The sequence below is a fragment of the Phascolarctos cinereus genome, unplaced genomic scaffold (genome assembly GCF_003287225.1).
Source record: "Phascolarctos cinereus isolate Bilbo 61053 unplaced genomic scaffold, phaCin_HiC Scaffold_7;HRSCAF=346, whole genome shotgun sequence".
Taxonomy (NCBI): domain Eukaryota; kingdom Metazoa; phylum Chordata; class Mammalia; order Diprotodontia; family Phascolarctidae; genus Phascolarctos; species Phascolarctos cinereus.
In genome coordinates, this window is record NW_027556180.1 from 453,626 (window position 1) to 471,468 (window position 17,843).

At 48.1% G+C, this 17,843-nt stretch overlaps 1 protein-coding gene across 2 annotated transcripts in view; it reads left to right on the top strand.

Moving 5' to 3' along the window:
- The window catches only part of WSCD1 (WSC domain containing 1), a 77,157-nt gene extending 64,406 nt beyond the window's left edge, over nucleotides 1–12,751 (top strand). For both annotated transcript variants that reach the window (XM_020964759.2, XM_020964761.2), the window contains one exon: nucleotides 835–12,751. In XM_020964759.2, coding sequence (XP_020820418.1) covers nucleotides 835–1,190 — 356 coding nt within the window. In that variant the 3' untranslated portion in view covers nucleotides 1,191–12,751. The remainder of the gene's footprint in view (nucleotides 1–834) is intronic.
- The last annotated feature ends 5,092 nt before the right edge of the window (nucleotides 12,752–17,843 follow it).

Genomic DNA, 17,843 nt, shown 5'->3' on the forward strand with positions numbered 1-17,843 from the left:
CCTTCTCTTCAGCCAGTCTTCACTCACTTCACTCACCCTCAGCTTCCTTTCATTTGGTTGATAATAAGCCCATTGAGCTGGTTCATTGGTACCTAGATCTTGGGCAGACATGGAATGTGGGCAATGAACACAATCCAGAACTGAGCAGCAGGAGGAAGACAGCAGGCTGAATTGCATCTGGGAAATGTTAGCTATCTCTGAGTGACCCCATACTTCTCTGTGAAATGAAGGGTCTCCCTCTTTTAAAAGAAACAAAAAGCACCTGGACATGCTGTGTGGCTGCTGCCCACAGAACAGCCCCACCCCAATCCAGGAGTCTCCGGCAAGGTGTGGGAGAGGGCTGTAAAGTGGGCAGCCCTGGGGCTCATTGTCTCCAGAGGGGCCATGGCCAATCTGTCCCCATCAGGGCCTCTCCTAACAGCAGGAACACCCCCAGCAGCCAGGCCTGACACCATCAAGCCCTGGCACAACAGTCCCCCTTGATCCTGATCTGGCTGGGTGCAAGAGCAGACTCATTCATTCTCCCCCTTTGCAAAGACCCCCAAACTCAGAGATCATGAACTGCTGAGGTTACGCAGCCATCATATGTGAGTGGGAGTCAAGTCCTCTGCCTGGAGGGCCCTGCCCAAGAGCAAAAGACCACGCGCACTGTCCACAAGGCTCCCCTCAGTGCCAGGCCTGCCAGGCTATGGACATTCCCCAGGGAGGGCTGAAGGGCCTCTCATGGGCTCGGGGGGGGGGGTTATTGTCCTTGGTTGGCTCTGAGGGACTGGGGCTGGGGAGGAAAGGGACCTTGACTTTTCCCTGACTCTACTGTTCTCTCTCCTGCTCCAGAGTGGCCTGACTTTGTCAACAGCTACGCATCCTGGTGGTCATCCCATGTCCTGGACTGGCTCAAGTATGGCAAACGGCTCTTGGTTGTCCACTATGAGGACCTGCGGCGCAGCCTCCTCCCCAAGCTGAGGGAGATGGTGGCTTTCCTGAACGTGTCAGTAACAGAGGAGAGGCTTCTGTGTGTGGAGAGCAACAGGGAAGGGAGCTTCCGGAGGCTCGGTGGGCAGCCGAGAGAGCCCGAGCAAGCCTTCACAGCCGAAATGAAGGCGCTCATCGATGGCTACATCCGGACTGTGGACCAGGCTCTGCGGGAGAGGAACTGGACCGGCCTGCCCAGAGAATACATGCCCAGATGATGGAGTCCTGGCATGCAGCTCCCGCACCACCTCTCTCCCTTTGGTCTGACACTCGTGTGCAGAAGCACACATGACCACACTCACACATGCACACATACACTCACACATGTTCATTTGCTCACACACACATATACACTCTCCCTCACATATGCACACTCACACATACATGCAAACTCACCAACATACTTACATACCTCCTACACACTTATAAATGCACACTCATACATATTCATACACTCACTCACACATACACATATACACACTCTCCCTCACACATGCACTCGCACAGACATTCACACATACACTCACCCATACAGAATGTACTCAAAAACACACACATGCACACACACACACACACACACACACACCCCGCATACACTTAAACATACAGTGGCTTTCAGAAGCCCATAGGTTTACAGCCCCGGTGCCTTGCTGGGGTCAACCGAGGAAGGCAGTTTTCCTGGACTCTGGGAGGCTCCTGCGACACTCCCTAATTGTGTGTGCCAAAAGCTGGAATTTGAACATGAGGTCACAAACTGAGGCCCAGCCTGTTTTGGGGGGGGGTGTCGTATGGAAGGGCTGGGGCCTCTGAGCAGCTATGATGACCAGCTTGGGCTGCTAGATCCAGAAAGAGTTGTCCCCTCACAGGTGCTCAGTTCTGCAGAATGGGATTGATTGTCATACTCCACAAGTCACCCTTGCCCAGACAAACATGCTGGCCATATCTCAGAGACCCCTCTCCTCCAGGCTGGCTTCAGTTGCCCAGCTCATGCTCCCCAGAAGCTCTGCTCAAGGGGTTTCCCTTTGGTCTGTGGGGGATGAGTAGAGAGGGAAGGAGGCAGCACCCAGAAGCTGGACCCAGCAACCCTTGTACTAGTGGCTGTGAAGGAACCCTGCTGGAGGGTTCCTGAGATGTGGCTGGGCTTCAGGTGGGAGACACCCTCATGGGAGGCTGGTAACTTTCCTGGGGAAACCTGGATATGGGGGCAGGGAGAAGGCAGTCAGGCCACTGCTCCTAGGCACCTCAGGGCACACAGAGAGGGGTCATCAGTGCCTGCACTTGGCTTGTGGACACTACCAGCTACTGAAGGAGGGTCCTGGTCCAATTCCTTGGGAAAATGGGATGGTTGGATCTGTTCTGTGTCTCTGTGTAATAACTTGGCCTTTCTGGGTCTGCCTACATTCTCGGTGTGTGTCTGTCTATCTCTGCCTGACACTCCCTGCATCCTCCCTGCCAGCTCTTTCTGGTTTTCTGTGCACTGGGGATCCTGAGAATATAGCCTGTATATGGCTTCTGCCAGTGAAGAATGCTGGGTTGAGAAAAGTGACCTAAGCCAGTCAATAGGTACTAAGCATGTTTTAGCACCTACAGTGTTCCAGGCACAGTACTTAGTACAGAGGATATAAGGAAAGGCAAAAGACAGTCCATGCCCCCAAGGTGCTCACAACAGACTGGCCCTGGCCGGAGGGAAAGTCCCACTCTCTGATCTCTTTAGAACTCAGCCCCACCTATGCATCTTCTAAAAAAGGGTGGCCCCAAAGTGGACTGGGCAGCTGAGGAGTTAGGCAGGGCCTTGCCTGGGGCTGGGTCACTGCTTGTTTGGGAGGCTGCAAAAAGGATTTGGGGAGGTGTCAGAGGGCTCTCAGAGCTTGGAGATTCAATCATTTCCATAAGGCTCTGAGTCTCTGCTCCTACCCAAGACTCAATGAGATGTCCAGAGGCACACATGATGGTCATAAATTTTTATGGGCAACCAGGAGGTGAGGGAAGGGGCGGGGGAGAAAGGAGGCATCTTAATGCCTTCTGGTCTCAGTGAGCCACTGCAACTCATCCTGGAGGGAGGCCAGTGTGAGCTCAGGGGATGGGGATGACTCCTTCCAGTGACCTGGTATTTGTCTCACCTGGGCCATTCCTCTGAATCCCTGCGTGGTCATGGAGAATTGCTCCCCATCAAGATAATTTACCTTCCTGTAGTAGCCTATGGCTTCCAAAGCTCTTTCCTCCCAGTAATCCTTATAGGTTATGCAGATACCACCTTCCACATTTTACAGATGAGGAAAATGAGGATTAAGTAGTCCACATGGTTAAAGCCATGACCACATGGTTGAGCTTTGGCCTCAAGCCCTATGATCTTAAGTTTAGAGCTGGTCAGTCACACATTGTTTGTGAAAGTTGACTCACTGGAGTTAACTTTGATGCTAAACATGAATGCCCCTTCTAGGCATATGAGCTCTGCTGCTTGCAGTGGCTGTTTCTGAAACCAGTGGGAATCCTTCTCTTGCTATTCTTAAGCCCCACTTGCCTCTGCTGTTCTCCTTAGACCTGACTGGCTTTCAGCAGAGTCCTGGACAGTGCCCCTCCCCAAGGTGGCCCTTAGTGGCCCTGTCCCTCCACTTGTTGGGGAGATCCAAGGTTTAATGCTAAGGGAATTTTGGGGCTCTTCTGGCCTCCTCACTTTGGAAAGTGTTCTGTATTGGTTAGACTTAGCTGGGAACTGATGAGAGTCTTTGGCTTCCCTTTTCTCTGTTTTCCATTTTTTTTTTTAATGAAAAGCTCTTTAAAGCAGGTTGAGTCAGAGCCGCATTGTGTCACACAATGTCTTCCTGTCCCATTTCTCTTTTCTTCTTTGGGATCTGTTTTCTCTTTTACTCTGTTTTTTTTTCTTTTTTTGGCCTCTGTGACCTATGTAATGAACAAAAGCACAAGATGACCCTGTGCTGGGTCACCCTTTCCATATTTGTACTGATGGGGGATAGGGAAAGGGCCTTGCTAGGAATCAGAGTCCTTCAACTATATGTAAGCAATATGTAGCTTTTGGGGTCCTCTGGATGAGGCTTCTGGCCAGCAACCAATGAGATACTAGGATCAGTAGAAGCCTGTCTGTGCAATAGCTAAGTGGGAGCAAGGTGTACATGTGCACTCCTCAGAGTAGCCAGTGAGGGAGTTGGTAGAGCCAGCTTCATCAGATGCTCCAAAGCTCAAGAGCTGTACACTTACAGGGCATATGGTCACCTTGGCTAGAAGTGCTCATGGTGAAGGTGACTGTGGACAATCGTGAAGCTAGTTTTAGCTTTCATGCTGATGTATGGTTCATAGCAAAGAATCTGCCAAGAATTCACAAAGATCCCTCAGACAAAATCAGCCTAGTTTGATCATTGGGGTCTTCTCTGTGAACATGGGCACAGGTAAGGTTTCATTCAAAATCAAATGATGAAAGCAGCCAAAGACTTTTTTGTGACTGATTCCCAAATGTCTTACTTGCATATCATGTCTATTTTCAGAGTTGGACTTGGTAAGCACGGAATGACTTCATAAAAGCTAAACTGACTTTGTTTTCATAGATAAGAAGGCAGCAGTGGCAGATGTAGCGATCATTTTGGAATTCATTGTCTTCATGCAGCCTGGTTAGAGCCGAGGTTGGTGTTCACTGGCCACCATGTTAATGGAGTCTCTAACCTATGAACTTTGAAAAGTGAAATTAGGGTTAGAGTTGGCATGGCCTCAGCATTGTGAAGGAGGGTGGCTCCCTTGGGCAACTCAAGTATGAATGAAATAGTGCTGCACATGCAGGTAGCATGCCCTTGTCACAGCATCATAGGGCTTAGAGCTGGAAGAGGCCTCAGTAGCCTTTAAACCAGACTATACCCAACAAGGAGAAGGAATGTATCACTGGCTGCCCAAGGCATCCCACTCCCCCTTGGAACAGCTCAAATTGTAAAAGTTTCTCCTGACTTTGAGATCGAGTCAATCTCTTTGAATTGTCCAGCTCCAGTGCTCTGCCCTGTGGGGCCAAATAGAGCAACTTAAAGCCCTCTTCCATACAACAGTCCTTCAGATCTTGAAAACAGATCTTATAGAAATAGTTATTACAATCATTAGTAGAAATGCAGAAAATAGGCTAATGAGTGAAGCACAGGCTCCCAGACTTGAGGACTCTGGGTTACAGGTGTGGATTGGACCTGGTGGCCTACAAGGTCCCTCCCAGCTCCAAAACTCAGGGGTTCTGGGATCTCCCAGACATAAAGAGCTTCAGTGACCATCTAGTCTGATCCATCGCACCTCAAGCCAAAATCTCCTCTACCATCTGCCCAGCCAGTGTCCATCAGATTCTCAGCCTGCCCATGTCCTTGACCCTTTGAACAGATTGAATAGAAGTTTTTTCTACAAATCAAGCCTAAATTTGCACCTTTGCAACATCTACCATCTTCTCTGCTCTCTGAGACCAAACCATGCAAATGTAATCTCTCCTAAACATGGTGCCCTTTCAAGTACTTGAAAACAGCTGTCATATTCCCCCAGGCCTTTTCTTCTTCAGTCTACACATGCCCAGTCCATTCACCCAATCCTGGAGTGGCCCAATCTACAGGCCCTTCTCCTTCATGACTATCCTTCTCTGAATGCACTTCAGTTCATCAGGGTCCTTCCTAGAATGCATCAGCTTTGATGAAACCCAAATGTGTCCTCTTCAGGACTGGTACCCTGGGACCATCTTCTCATTGAGGCTCAGTGTTTCCTTAATGCAGCCTAAGGCCACTTTAATTTCTCCTGTTTCCATATGGCACCACTGGCTTAGGTTGAACATTAGTGTCTTGTCCAGAAGAGGCACATGATAGCTGTTGAACTGGCTAAATTCCCAGGTTATACCTCACTGATCTACTTTGGAGGTGAATGTTGAAATTCCAATTTAGGACTTTACATTAAATATCATCCTATTAGATTCAGCCCACACTCTAGCTGTCACAATTCTGACTCTGCTATTTGGGGTGTTAGCTCTATCCCTCTCAGTAAATTAAATCAATACCATCTGTGCCTTCATACCAGTCATTAATCAACATTTTGAATAGCTCAGGACCAAGCACAGCTCCCCTGGGGCATCTTACAGCTTCATCCTTCTAGGCTGATGTCAGGTTGTTACTGATATTACTGACATTACTCTTTGGCACTGAAGAGAATTAGAGCTCATTTCAACCTTTCTGAATTCAACTAACTGTATTATGGTCTAGCCCCCAACTTTCTGTATGGGCCACAGGGAAAGGATAAGAGCTTTTGTCCCATACTTAGTGGCTAGCCAGGTAAATAATATGTGCAGTATTTCCTCAACTTACCAGTCTAGTTATCCTGGGGTAGGGGTGGGGGTGGAATGAAGCTAGACTAGCTTGATTTTTTCTTGTTGATACCGGACTAGCTTTGGGGAACCATTGCTTACTTTTTTAGATAGACTCACTGACCATCCCTTTCATGATACATTCAAGACTTTTGCCCAGAATTGAAGACAGACTCCTTAGCTTATAGTGTACAGACTCTTTCTTTTTTGGAAGACCATAACATTTGTCTTTCTCCACTCTGACCACACGCACCCTTGGGACCTTTTGAATGTCACATATTTTCATATATTTTAATATTTCTGTGGTTCAGAAGCCACATCTGCCACTTCTTTCAGCACCAAGGGAAACAGTTCTTCTGGGACAGGTGACTCGACTTCAGCCAGGGCAGCAATTTCTCTTCTCAGCTATTGTGATAATAACAACCACAATGGAGCCATCTTGACATAAAGCTTCAGTATTTTCTAAATGCTGTATATGCACTCTCATTAGATCCTCACAATCACCTGGAGAGGAGGCTGTTCTTAATATCCCCATTTTACAGACGAGGAAGTAGACTCAGGTTAAGTGACTTGCCCAGGGTCACAAAAATACGAAGTGCCTGAAGTGAGATCTGACTCCAGGTCTTTCTGACATCAAGTACAGCTCATTATACCCCATCACATTGCCTCTTTCCTTTCTTACATGAAACGTATTGCCAGCCCTAGAATACTACATAGATGTCAGTTAATTCAAATGTCATCGTCCATGGCGGAGAAAGAAACAAAATAGAATTTGAATCATTCCACTTTCCATTGTCACTTACTGTCATCCCATCGACCCCAAGCTGGGATCTTGTCTCTTTTATGATATTTTCCTCTGAAGACAGCTTTAAAAACCACAATAAGACAGTCACCAAAATCATCAGCCTCAAGTCATCTGGCCTTTAGGATCTGGGAGACTGTTCTTACAAGGCCATGCTAATTGTGCGTATTCATCCTTTGTTACTAGCCCTTGCCGCCACTTCTGCAAGGTTTTTCAGAATCCACCTGGATGGTAAGTTCCCTGTGCATGCCCATTTGCCCCTTCCGGTGACTATGCTCTTCCCTCTTCACTGGAAGGGTTCTTCTTGGTGCCTTCAGAATCTCATTCTCAAGAGTTTGCCATCTCCCCTGTGCTTATTTCTCTTATAAAATTGTAATTCTTGAGCTCTTTCCTTGCACCCTATGGAAAGGCTACTCTGAATGTCTTCTCTTATTTATAGACATGAGTTCTGGATCAGTATTTGGTCTTGTTGTTTTTGGTGTTGGTTGGTGGGGACAGCCTGGATCTGTAATTGAATCAGCACAGGGAATGCCTGGAGAGTAAATCCGTGGCACTCTTCCAGACTGGGAAAGTAAGAGGTTAAATGACTTGCCCAGAGTCACATGGCTAAGGTGTATCAGAGATAGGATTTGAAGGCAGGTCTTCCTGATGTGAGGACTGCTCTCTAGCCACTTCCCCAGGGTTGCTTCTGCCAGCACCTGCCCATGATTAAGAGTGGACCACAAAGCTGATGCATGCAGAGGAGTGGGAAGGAAGAGTGATGCTGGAGCTTGACCCAACCAATATTTCATCTAAGTGGCCCCTTCTGGCAGTGATGGAAGCTTCCCAAGTGTGAGATTCAATTCATTTTGAGGATGCATCATAAGTTTTATTAGCATTTGCTGCCAAAATGCCTTTTGCTGCTTCTGTGTTAATTACTCAAGACCATTTACAATTGACCCATGAGAGCCAGCCAGATTAACCTTCTGGTCCTCTTCTATATGGGCATCTTGTCTAGGGCACCTGGCCTGCATCATCAGAAGAAGGGAGGATGGAAAGTGGGGGCCCAACTGATAGAGGGGAGAGCCCTGGGGTTCTGACCCCAAGCAACTGCAGAAAATGCACAGCCTTTGGTTCTCCCAGATCTCAAGGGTAGTGCTGGTCCTTGGTATAACTGCCCCCTTTAAGCAGTGCAGTTCTGTGTATATGTTGGCTATGTGCATTCATGTGTGTATATGTGTTTGCATACATACATATATGTGTGTGTATATACATATACATACATATATGTATATTGTCATATGTTCCTGTAAGTTCACCTGTATATGTGCTTTCCACCTGGGATCACTGAAATTCGGAGTATTTTGATCCCAGGGTCACTGGGGCCTATAATCCCTGCAAACCATACTGAAAAAATGTATCCCCACTTCACTCAACTGTTAGCTGCTGCTTCATGCAGAAGCAGGCCCCAAACCCAGATATAGGGCAACTGTCCTTTGCCAATATCCCAGAAGGGTAGTCAGGAAGCCTCAGTACATTTTCCAGGAGAAGAGGGGCTTGGGGCCATCCATATTGACTGTTCAGTCAGGTGACTATCTATGCTGGACTCTGTGATGGCAAATTAACATGAACAATTCCTTGCTTTCATAGATGTGTGTGTGTGTGTGTGTGTGTGTGTGTGTATGTTGAATGTGGAGAGATAGAAAGAGACAGAGACAGACAGGCAAAAAGATAGACAGACATAGAAAATATCCTGGGAAAAGAAAGCTCTATGAGGTTCCCCCCCCCACCCATGGACATTCATTCTGGATCAGTCTTTAGTCATGATATTTTGGGTGGTGGGTGCAATACCAATAGTCTAGAGAATAAGTGGAGGGGAAAGTTTTTGACTTTGTGTAACCAAGTCCATTAGGACGTCTTTAGCCAGTCGCAGAATCTCAAGTGATTCAGTGGCTTATAAATTGTTATGCCATGGTGGGGGGGCCTGGGACCACATTCCTGGATCAGTGAGGTCAGGGATAGGGCTCTGGCCAAAAAGGGGGGACCCAGGTCATCATCCCCTCCAGTCAGAAGCTCTCTGGATGACCCTCAGAATGTCCCCACTTTCAGCCTCAGTTTCCTTCTCTGTACCTTTTATATTATTTACACCTTGTTTATTGTTCTGTGACCACCTCTCTATTTCCTCCCTCTCCTTCCACTGACATTAATAAAGTAACATAGGCCTGCAGCTAGAAGGGACTCCCTAGAGTGACCTGGCTTGGGTCCCTCTCTCAGTACAAGTACCAGGAAGCATAGGAGCCGTGCCTGACCCTCTTCTGAAGAAGAGGGCCCTATAGGCAAGAATGGCATGATGGGGCTTGGACTGGGAGCCCACCCATGATGTCATGACCTTGAGCCTTGCCTAGATCTCCATACTGCAGCTTAAATGGACTTCTGGTGCAGTTAAGGAAATTTGAGGAAAGCTGTCTCTCTCCCCCAAACCTTCTCCACTGTGGATAAAATGAAACTTCCATAAAATAGTCCTTTCCTTGAGAAAATATTGACTGGTGAGACCAACGAGATACATTCATGTGGAATTCATAACTTATGTTTCCCTTTCCCAAAGCCACACTCTTTATTCTCTTTAGGAAATAAAATCTCAGGTCTTGACCATCCCAGAAAATGAGGACATATATGTTTACAACAAATAGCACCAAGCTTAGGATCTTAAGCATACCAGACACTCAATAAGTATTTTATGAATGAATGAATGAGTGGTGGGTGGGTGGATATAGGGACAAAGGGATGGATGGAGGGATGGGCACATGGATGAAAAACCTGGTTCATTCACATTTGCTTTTCAAAGGACTAGGAAGGTATGGTTCCCAAACCTTCTTCCTTTTCTATGGACCATATAAACACAGAATCTGATTGGAAAATACCTGTTTGAATTTCCTCCTACAGATTTTTTAGAAGGCAGCTCTGGGGGCTAAATTTCAGTATTGTCCTTCCCTTTCCTGAGCCAGATAGAGGGTATAAATCTGCGTTGGTCCAGAGTTACATTAAATAAGGCTCTATCTAGGTCACTGGAGATGTCTGGTGGCAACAGGGCCTAATAACCAAGACAACTTCAGCCATCCAGTTGCTCCCTTCCCCCCCCCCCCAACCACTATGGCTCCTGGCTTCAGTTTTGATATATATGCTCAGCTTCTCACCCCTGTTATATGGCCCCACTCCTGCTGCCAACTTTATTAACAGTGGAAGGAAAGAAAGGAAATTGGGACTTTATAGAGGCAGGGAGAGGAGAGAGAGAGAGAGAGAGAGAGAGAGAGAGAGAGAGAGAGAGAGAGAGAGAGAGAGAGAGAGAGAGAGAATGAGAGAGAATGAGAGAGAATCACTTTTGTTCCCTGTTCAGATTAAGGGAACTATCTCTCCTCCTGGGATCCTTCCCATCACCTGTTCAGTCTCAGACTGGAGGGATGCTGCCCCATCATCTCTCAGCTATCCTTTTGCTAGAACACCTCCTATTTTTCACCAGAGTCTTCCCTGATTGCTCACACTGTGCTCACTTTTACCAAAACAGAGGAAAGTGAGGCAGGGCAGGAGAGAGGGTCTTCCTGTTTTCATATCCCTTCATAGGCCCAGGACAGCCCACTGAGAGGCTTCTCTTGTCCTAGGGGCAGGCTGACCCCTGGTGCAGGCAATCTACTTAAAACTTTCCAGGTAATGACTTCACATTGCACTGATCTGGGAAATCAAACCAGCCTTGCTATTCCCTCATTCCCATTGGCTCTTCCAGTTACCTTCAATGACGTTGCTTTTCCCTCCTAAGCACTTGGTTCATTTCCACTGAGTTTCCATTGAGATCCACTGTCTCCACTAATGTCCAGCCCCTTCTCCTCTGGAGCTACTTTACCCTTCAGGACTGTCTTTCCTGGGGGTAGGCTGGCATTTGATTCTCCTCTCTGGGACTGTATATGTCTTTCAATGGAATGGACAGGGTAAGATGATCAGGCAGTCAGTGTGATTTCATTCCTTATCATTGACTTATGACCTTGGATCTCCTCTTTAAGAGATCTCCTGGTTAGCCTCACTCCCTTTATTAGCACTTAATTAAGATAAATGAAGGTATAGTCAGATGCACAGATTCTATCAGGGAGGTGATTCCTTTTCTCCTTGGACCCCAGTCTAACACCCCCAGTCTCCCTCATATTCCAAATCCATGAAACCTTAGATCCCCAAACTGGCTTCTCTCTCATGAAAGGCTTCCAGGTGTGGGGAGTGTTAGGGAGGCATTATGGGGGGTTGCATCATTGGGCATGGTGAGGTGAAAAGAATCACTGCCTCAGAGGGATGTCTTGTCACTGACTAGCTGGTGACCTTAGGGAAATAGCTTCACTTTTAAACCTCAGCTTATCAGACTTTATAAGGGAACTACCAGCATCCACCTCACAGAGATGTATTGAGGATTAGTGGAGACTGTCTGTCAGATACCTGGCTTGGCTTGGAGGTGACAGAAAGTTTGCCAGGCTTCAGCCAGGCTGAGCAGAGGACTGTCCCTAGGCCACAGGAAGCAGGCTGTGGCTTCCTGACATGGCTGTGGAATGTGTGGCAACCCTGAAAAGAATGGGTGGCGGTGCTTAGGTGCACCTGCACAAGTGAGGGATCAGGGAGAGGAAGAGAACATGGGACCGGAAAGTGTAAATTCATGCTGGGAGGGGGGAGGCTTAGGCATGGATCCCCAGGAAGCACCCAAGCCCTGGGCTGTAGGCCACTGAGAAGCATGGGGACTGGAGGAGGCCACAGCTTCCACAGAGACCTCATGGGCCCACTGAGTTCTGGTCCTTTTGGAGCGCTCTTAGTATTTCTCTGAACAGGGAGGGTAAGTGACCCAGAACAGATCTGACATCTGAGCCCATGAATCCCTCGTCCTTATGATCGCTCAAAGCGCAGCCATCAGACCCAAGCTTGGGGTGTGCTTGAGATGCCCATGGTGGGTGGGGGAAGTTTCTGGGTCTGGAACTGCAAGGTCATTCCTAATGGCTTCCGGCTTCAGCCACGTTGTCACCCCCCTGCAGAACCGACCTGGTCTGACTTGATCATGTTTTGTTCCTGATAAGGCCAGGAAGGCCTCTGCTAATGAAGATCTACAAAAAGCATGTTGTCTTCAGGAGACATCGGTATTCCAGCTCCAGGAAGGGTGTGATCCTGGCTCTGATGGGAGCTGTTGGAGAAGTCCTTCTCTCTCTCCCCTCCCTCACCCCTCCAGCATTTCATTCTCCTTCAATCACATTGTCTGTTTCTTTCCTGATTTGATGTGTTCTCTGGGTGCCCTTGTCTGGGCTCCTTCCTGCTGAGTGCCCAGGCTGGCAGAGCCAGCAGAGGCAGGGCTAGGAGGATGCCCATGGGCAGCTGCCCTTCATGGCAGCCTTTCCTGGCCTGAGAAGGAGAAAACAAGGCCTGCAGCCATTTGGAGGAGGGCAGGGCCACCCCTCCTGCCACAGCCCGACTGTGCAGCCAGCAGAGAAGCCTGGACCCAGCCCGGGGACTTGGTCCAGGGGATGACACAAGGCATGGCCAGCTGACCAGAGCCAGCATCCACTTTTTAGGGCCAATGGCATTTCCCACAGAGGCTTCCTTTTTGAACAGCTTTGTAGCAAAAGTGCTATTTTAATAAAGATTCCTGGTGAATTCATTGAGATGTTTCCCCATTTATTGCTAAAATTTCAAAAGGTTCTATTTTAAAAGACAGAGCTATTAGAAAGAATTAAGAAATGTAAAAGACCCACACCATTTTTTCTGACCACAGCCCCTCTAGGGCAGGGACAGGAGTGGGGAGGGTAGTGGTTGAAAGTCTGTGTTCATCTTGGTACCCTCTGGTAGAAGGACCGAGGTTCCTTATGGGAAGTTCCTAATCCCAGTGACATATTTGGTCCAAACAATCAAGAAATCCCATCAACCTCTTTCCTGGCTGCAGATAATGCCCCTCCCCACTCTCATAAATGGAGAGTCACCCCTCCCTCAAGCCCAAGCAAGAAACCAATGAGGAGAGGCTGAGGATGGGACTGGGGGATGGGCTGGCGTTCACATTAACCTTCTCTCTCCTTGGAAGCCTCAGTCTAGGAGCGGACAGCCCTACCTAGGGGCTTCTCTTCACGCTGGAAGCTAGGGAGCAGAACCTGGAGAGGGTGGCCCTGGATAGACCCTGACTCCATCAGAGGCCTTTGTGAGGTTTATGAAGGCCTTCCTGGGCCAGTGTCTGGAGAGAGGGTGAAATCCCAATTCAGCACCCCTATGGAGGTCAAGAGCAGAAGGGAAGGAAGACTCCGGAGCACAGGATATAGGAAGCCCAAGAAAGAGGTGTGATTGGGGGGGTGTCACTGGCGTCAATGTTAAGGTGATGGCAGCCCCTCAGTACCTTTGAACGCAAGCCTCTGGGTGCTGCCTGATGCCATCTCCTGTTCTCATTCCTGTGAAAAATCTAGATTTCAGTCTCATCCCTTGGGCTTTTCCAGTCTCCTTTGCCACAGGTCTCCAGGAAGGAATTCCTAACTCAGTCCAGCCTTAGCACATCCTGTGGAAGCTTGATAAGTGATCCCCAGAGTCTGATGTCTCCACTCCCGAGCACATCAGAGCCTGCAGAGCCATGGATGGGGCAGCCCTGCACAGCCTAGTTCTTTCCAGCTGCAGGCTGGCAGGGTCCCCCACCCACAGGGCCCAACTTCATCCCTGTGGGACAACATGCTTTCTTCCTGATTCCTGGCTGTACAGTAACTGTGGGTGAGAGAGACAGATTTTAATAGTAATTCATCTCAGTGTGGACTCTCAAACCTCAATTTATCTTTGTTGCTGCCAACGTTTGGATTACTCTGTGGCTCTGTGTCTCTGTCACTGCTGTGAGGCCCAGAAGGATCAGAGGGAATTGATATACACAAGGAACTGAATTTCAACTAATGTGAGCTTGTTGCTAATTTTCTAACACATAACCAAGAAACATTCTAATTCATTACTGTTTTGTCATCGCCGTCCTCCAGAGGAAACTCTTCTGTGTATTCATTTTTCTTGAAGCCTTATTCATCAAGCTACAGACTGGATCCCCTTCCCTCCACTACATCAGGAAATGAGGCCCTGCTCTATTGTACTCTTCAGGACTCCCAAGGTCTGTCAGGATACTAATTTCTAAGGTTGGCTGCCTGCTTGGACACCATCTGGGTCTCCACTGCATCATCTGTGGGCTGCTGATGACTTGCCCAGCCGGGAAGGGCAAGGAAGGGAAGGGAAGGGAAGGGAAGGGAAGGGAAGGGAAGGGAAGGGAAGGGAAGGAAGGGAAGGGAAGGGAAGGAAGGGAAGGGAAGGAAGGAAGGGAAGGGAAGGGAAGGGAAGGGAAGGGAAGGAAGGGAAGGAAGGGAAGGGAAGGGAAGGAAGGGAAGGGAAGGAAGGAAGGGAAGGGAAGGGAAGGGAAGGGAAGGGAAGGGAAGGGAAGGGAAGGGAAGAAAGAAGAGTGAGAGAAGGAGGAAGGGTTGCCTCTGTCTGGACCAGCTCTTCCCATCCCTGTGTGTTTTATAAATGTATTTAGTGGTCAAGTACTGGTTTTAAATATTAATGCTATTATTTCTTTCAGAGACATAGTATCTCACATGTGTCAAATGGAGATGATGTATTTGTCCTTGTAGCTGAATAATATGAAAGGCTTGACAGATCCTGTTCATTGTAGCCAGTCTGTTCAGTAGCCTGAAGGTCAGGGCACTTGGGAAGCCCTGTTTCTGCTGTCTGTGAGGTTGTCTTTGGGAGCTACAGGAAGTTATCTTTTCTAATATTCCTGATGATCTGGGTTTTCTCTACCATGAATGCCCTAGAAACCTCTCCCCTGTAGACATTCACTTTCCCTTGGACTTCTCACACTTGGAAGTACCCTCTGCCCCTCTGGCCCTCTTGAACTAGCTGGTTCCTCCCAGAACCTCCATTGTAAAGAGGATGCCCAGTCCAGCCATGTCTTTTATTCCTCTCCAGACTGCACTTCTTACTCATATGACTTTCTGTACCATGCCCCATGTAAGATTCCCCCATCCCTTTCCCACCCCCTATATTTTATATAGTGCATTTCTCTATTAGAATACAAACTCCTTGAGGGCAGGGGCTGACTCTCTGCTTTTATTCACATTCTTAGAGCTTAGCATATTGTTGTTGTTCTGTCATTCAGTAATATCCGACCCTTCATGACCTCATGGACCATAGCATGTCAATGCTGTCCAGGGGTTTTCTTAGCAAAGATACTGGAGTAGTTTGCCATTTTCTTTTCCAGTGGATTAGTGCGAACAGAGGTTAAGTGACTTGCCCAGGGTCATATAGCTAGTAAGTGTCTGAGGCCAAATTTGAACTCAGGTCTTCCTGATTCCAGGCCCAGCATTCTATCCACTGAGTCAGCTAGCTGCCTCTAATGTGCATAGTAAGTACTTAATAAAGGCTTGTTGGCTTCTGAAACATTGGATTTTACTGCAAAAACATGCACACACAGAGCTAGTTATGCCCTTTCCTCGGTCTTAGAGATATGAAAGAAAATGAAGAGACAATAAATAAAAAGCTATCAATTCATCAGTCAATGAGCATTTATTAAGCACCCACTATATGGCGGGCACTGTGGTAAGACTCCAAGAACACAAAGAATGAAGCATTCCCTATTCATAAGGAGCTGCCATTCCAGCAGAGGAGACACTAAGGACATATGTGTACAGGATAAACAGAAAGATAATAAATGCCCAAAGTAATCAAACACAAGGTAATGAGGGAGGGCACGAGGATTTGGGGGGATCAGGGAAGCCTTAGGTGTAGGAGGGGGAGCCTGAGCTGGTTTTCAGAGGAAGTGGAGGACTGATGAGACAGGTGTGAGAAGGGAGTGCATACTACACAGCCCAGGCAAAGGCCAGGAGGAGGGAGGTGGAGGAAAAGGGAGGCCAATTTGGTGGATTCCAGCATGCAGGAAGACAAGCAGTATTCAATGACACTGGAAAGGTGAGTCAGGGCCAGGCGTGAAGAGCTTCAACAGCCTAATACACCTGCAGGAGCAGCACTTGGGGACCTACCCCAAACCCCACAGCCCAGTTCACATCTGTGCTTGAGATAACCCAGAGGGCTAGTCCACCCTGACCCTTGTATCCATTGGCCTTTTCCTGGTGGCCATTATTCAGGGACTATCTGCCTTGTCATTTCTCTCCAAGGACCCTGGGACCCCACCGTCTGTCTTATCACTTTGCAGATTGGACCCTAGGGACCACAAAGCCCTACCATCATCACCACTGCTCCATTCTATGGACCATGAGGTCCTCCTATCTTCCCGGAAGCTGAGCCCTCCTGCATGTAGTGCCACCCCTCTTAGAATGTAAGCTCCTTCGGTAAGATCAGGGGCAGAGCTTGGCACAGAGTAAGTAAATAACAGATGATTTTCCATTCTGCTTGATCTAACTGTTGGAAGTAGAAGAAGTTACAGAACAGTGGGATCCATCATGTCCTGGAGCCTTTGTCCTATCTAAATCTGTTATCTGTATCACTCCTGTACAGCCCTTGCCTTTGGCCCTGGCAATACCCTTTGAAAAGTCACCCTGGCACCCAGACCTCATACACTTGTGGACAAAAGTCCCAGCTTTGCACCTAGCTGCCCGAGTGACCTTGGGTAAGTCACCTCATTTCTATGGGCTCCAGTTTTCTCCTCTGTTAAATCAAGGGGTTGGATTCAATGACCTTTGAGGTCCCTTCTAGCTCTAGATGAGGCATCTATGAGAAGAGGTGTTGATTAGGGCAGATACATGAGCCTGACCTTTAACAGTGGCACAGGGCTGTGAGGGAGGTCTAAGGGAAGCTCAGTCACTTTGGGATCTCGACAGCAAATGCAAGAGCAAAGAAAGAGCACTTGCTAGGGAGGGGGCAATGGAAAGAGGGTAATCATAAGATTTACAGCTGGAAGTTTCTTCAGAGGGGCTCTAATCTTTGACCTCTGTTATACAGAAGAGGAGAAGGTCTTGCCAAGATCACAGAACAGGGAAAGCTCTCCTCTCCCCTGCCTAGAGTCTGGGAGTGAGGAGAGGTTGGGTACTATCTCTCCGTCCTCTGTTGTAGGACCACCCTTTCATCTGGGGTACTGGAGATAGCCAGTCACCTGTCTAGCCTTAGTAATTGATATTTTGATCAGTTCATCCACCATAAGCATGTACCAGGTGCCAGGCACCATGATAGGTAATGGAGATACAGAGACCAAAGTTAAACTTTCAAGGGACTAACTTTCCTGGTGTCAGGGTGGATACTTAGTACTTCCCCTCCCAGGATAAATGGACATTTACAGTGTAATTTGTGGGAGGTAATTGAGTCAGAGATGTAGAACTAACCTATTCAGATGGACCTTGGATTAGAGACGGGGAAGCCCATCCTCAGTCCATCCCAAAGTCTGGACTCTTGGTTCCCACACTCCTGAGCTCTCCCCCTCCCCCTCCTGGAGAGCTAAGAGAAGCAAGCTTCTTCTCATTCCCTGGGTGATGGGAGGTTTCCCATCCATGTGGCCCCCAGAGAAATCTGCTTTTATTTGCAGATGGTGGGAAGCCAGGAGGATTTATGCTCTGGGCAGATGTAGTCCATGTATCCTCTGGGTCATCCTTATCTCAGCTCCCACTTTCATGAATGAGTTGGGTTCCTAGAGAGACAATGGCTACACCTCCTCCTCTTCTGGGCCACACCTGATGGAGGCAGTAGGGCAGCTTTCTCTAATGTCATTGCCCCCACTGGTGCACTCCTGCCACTAGA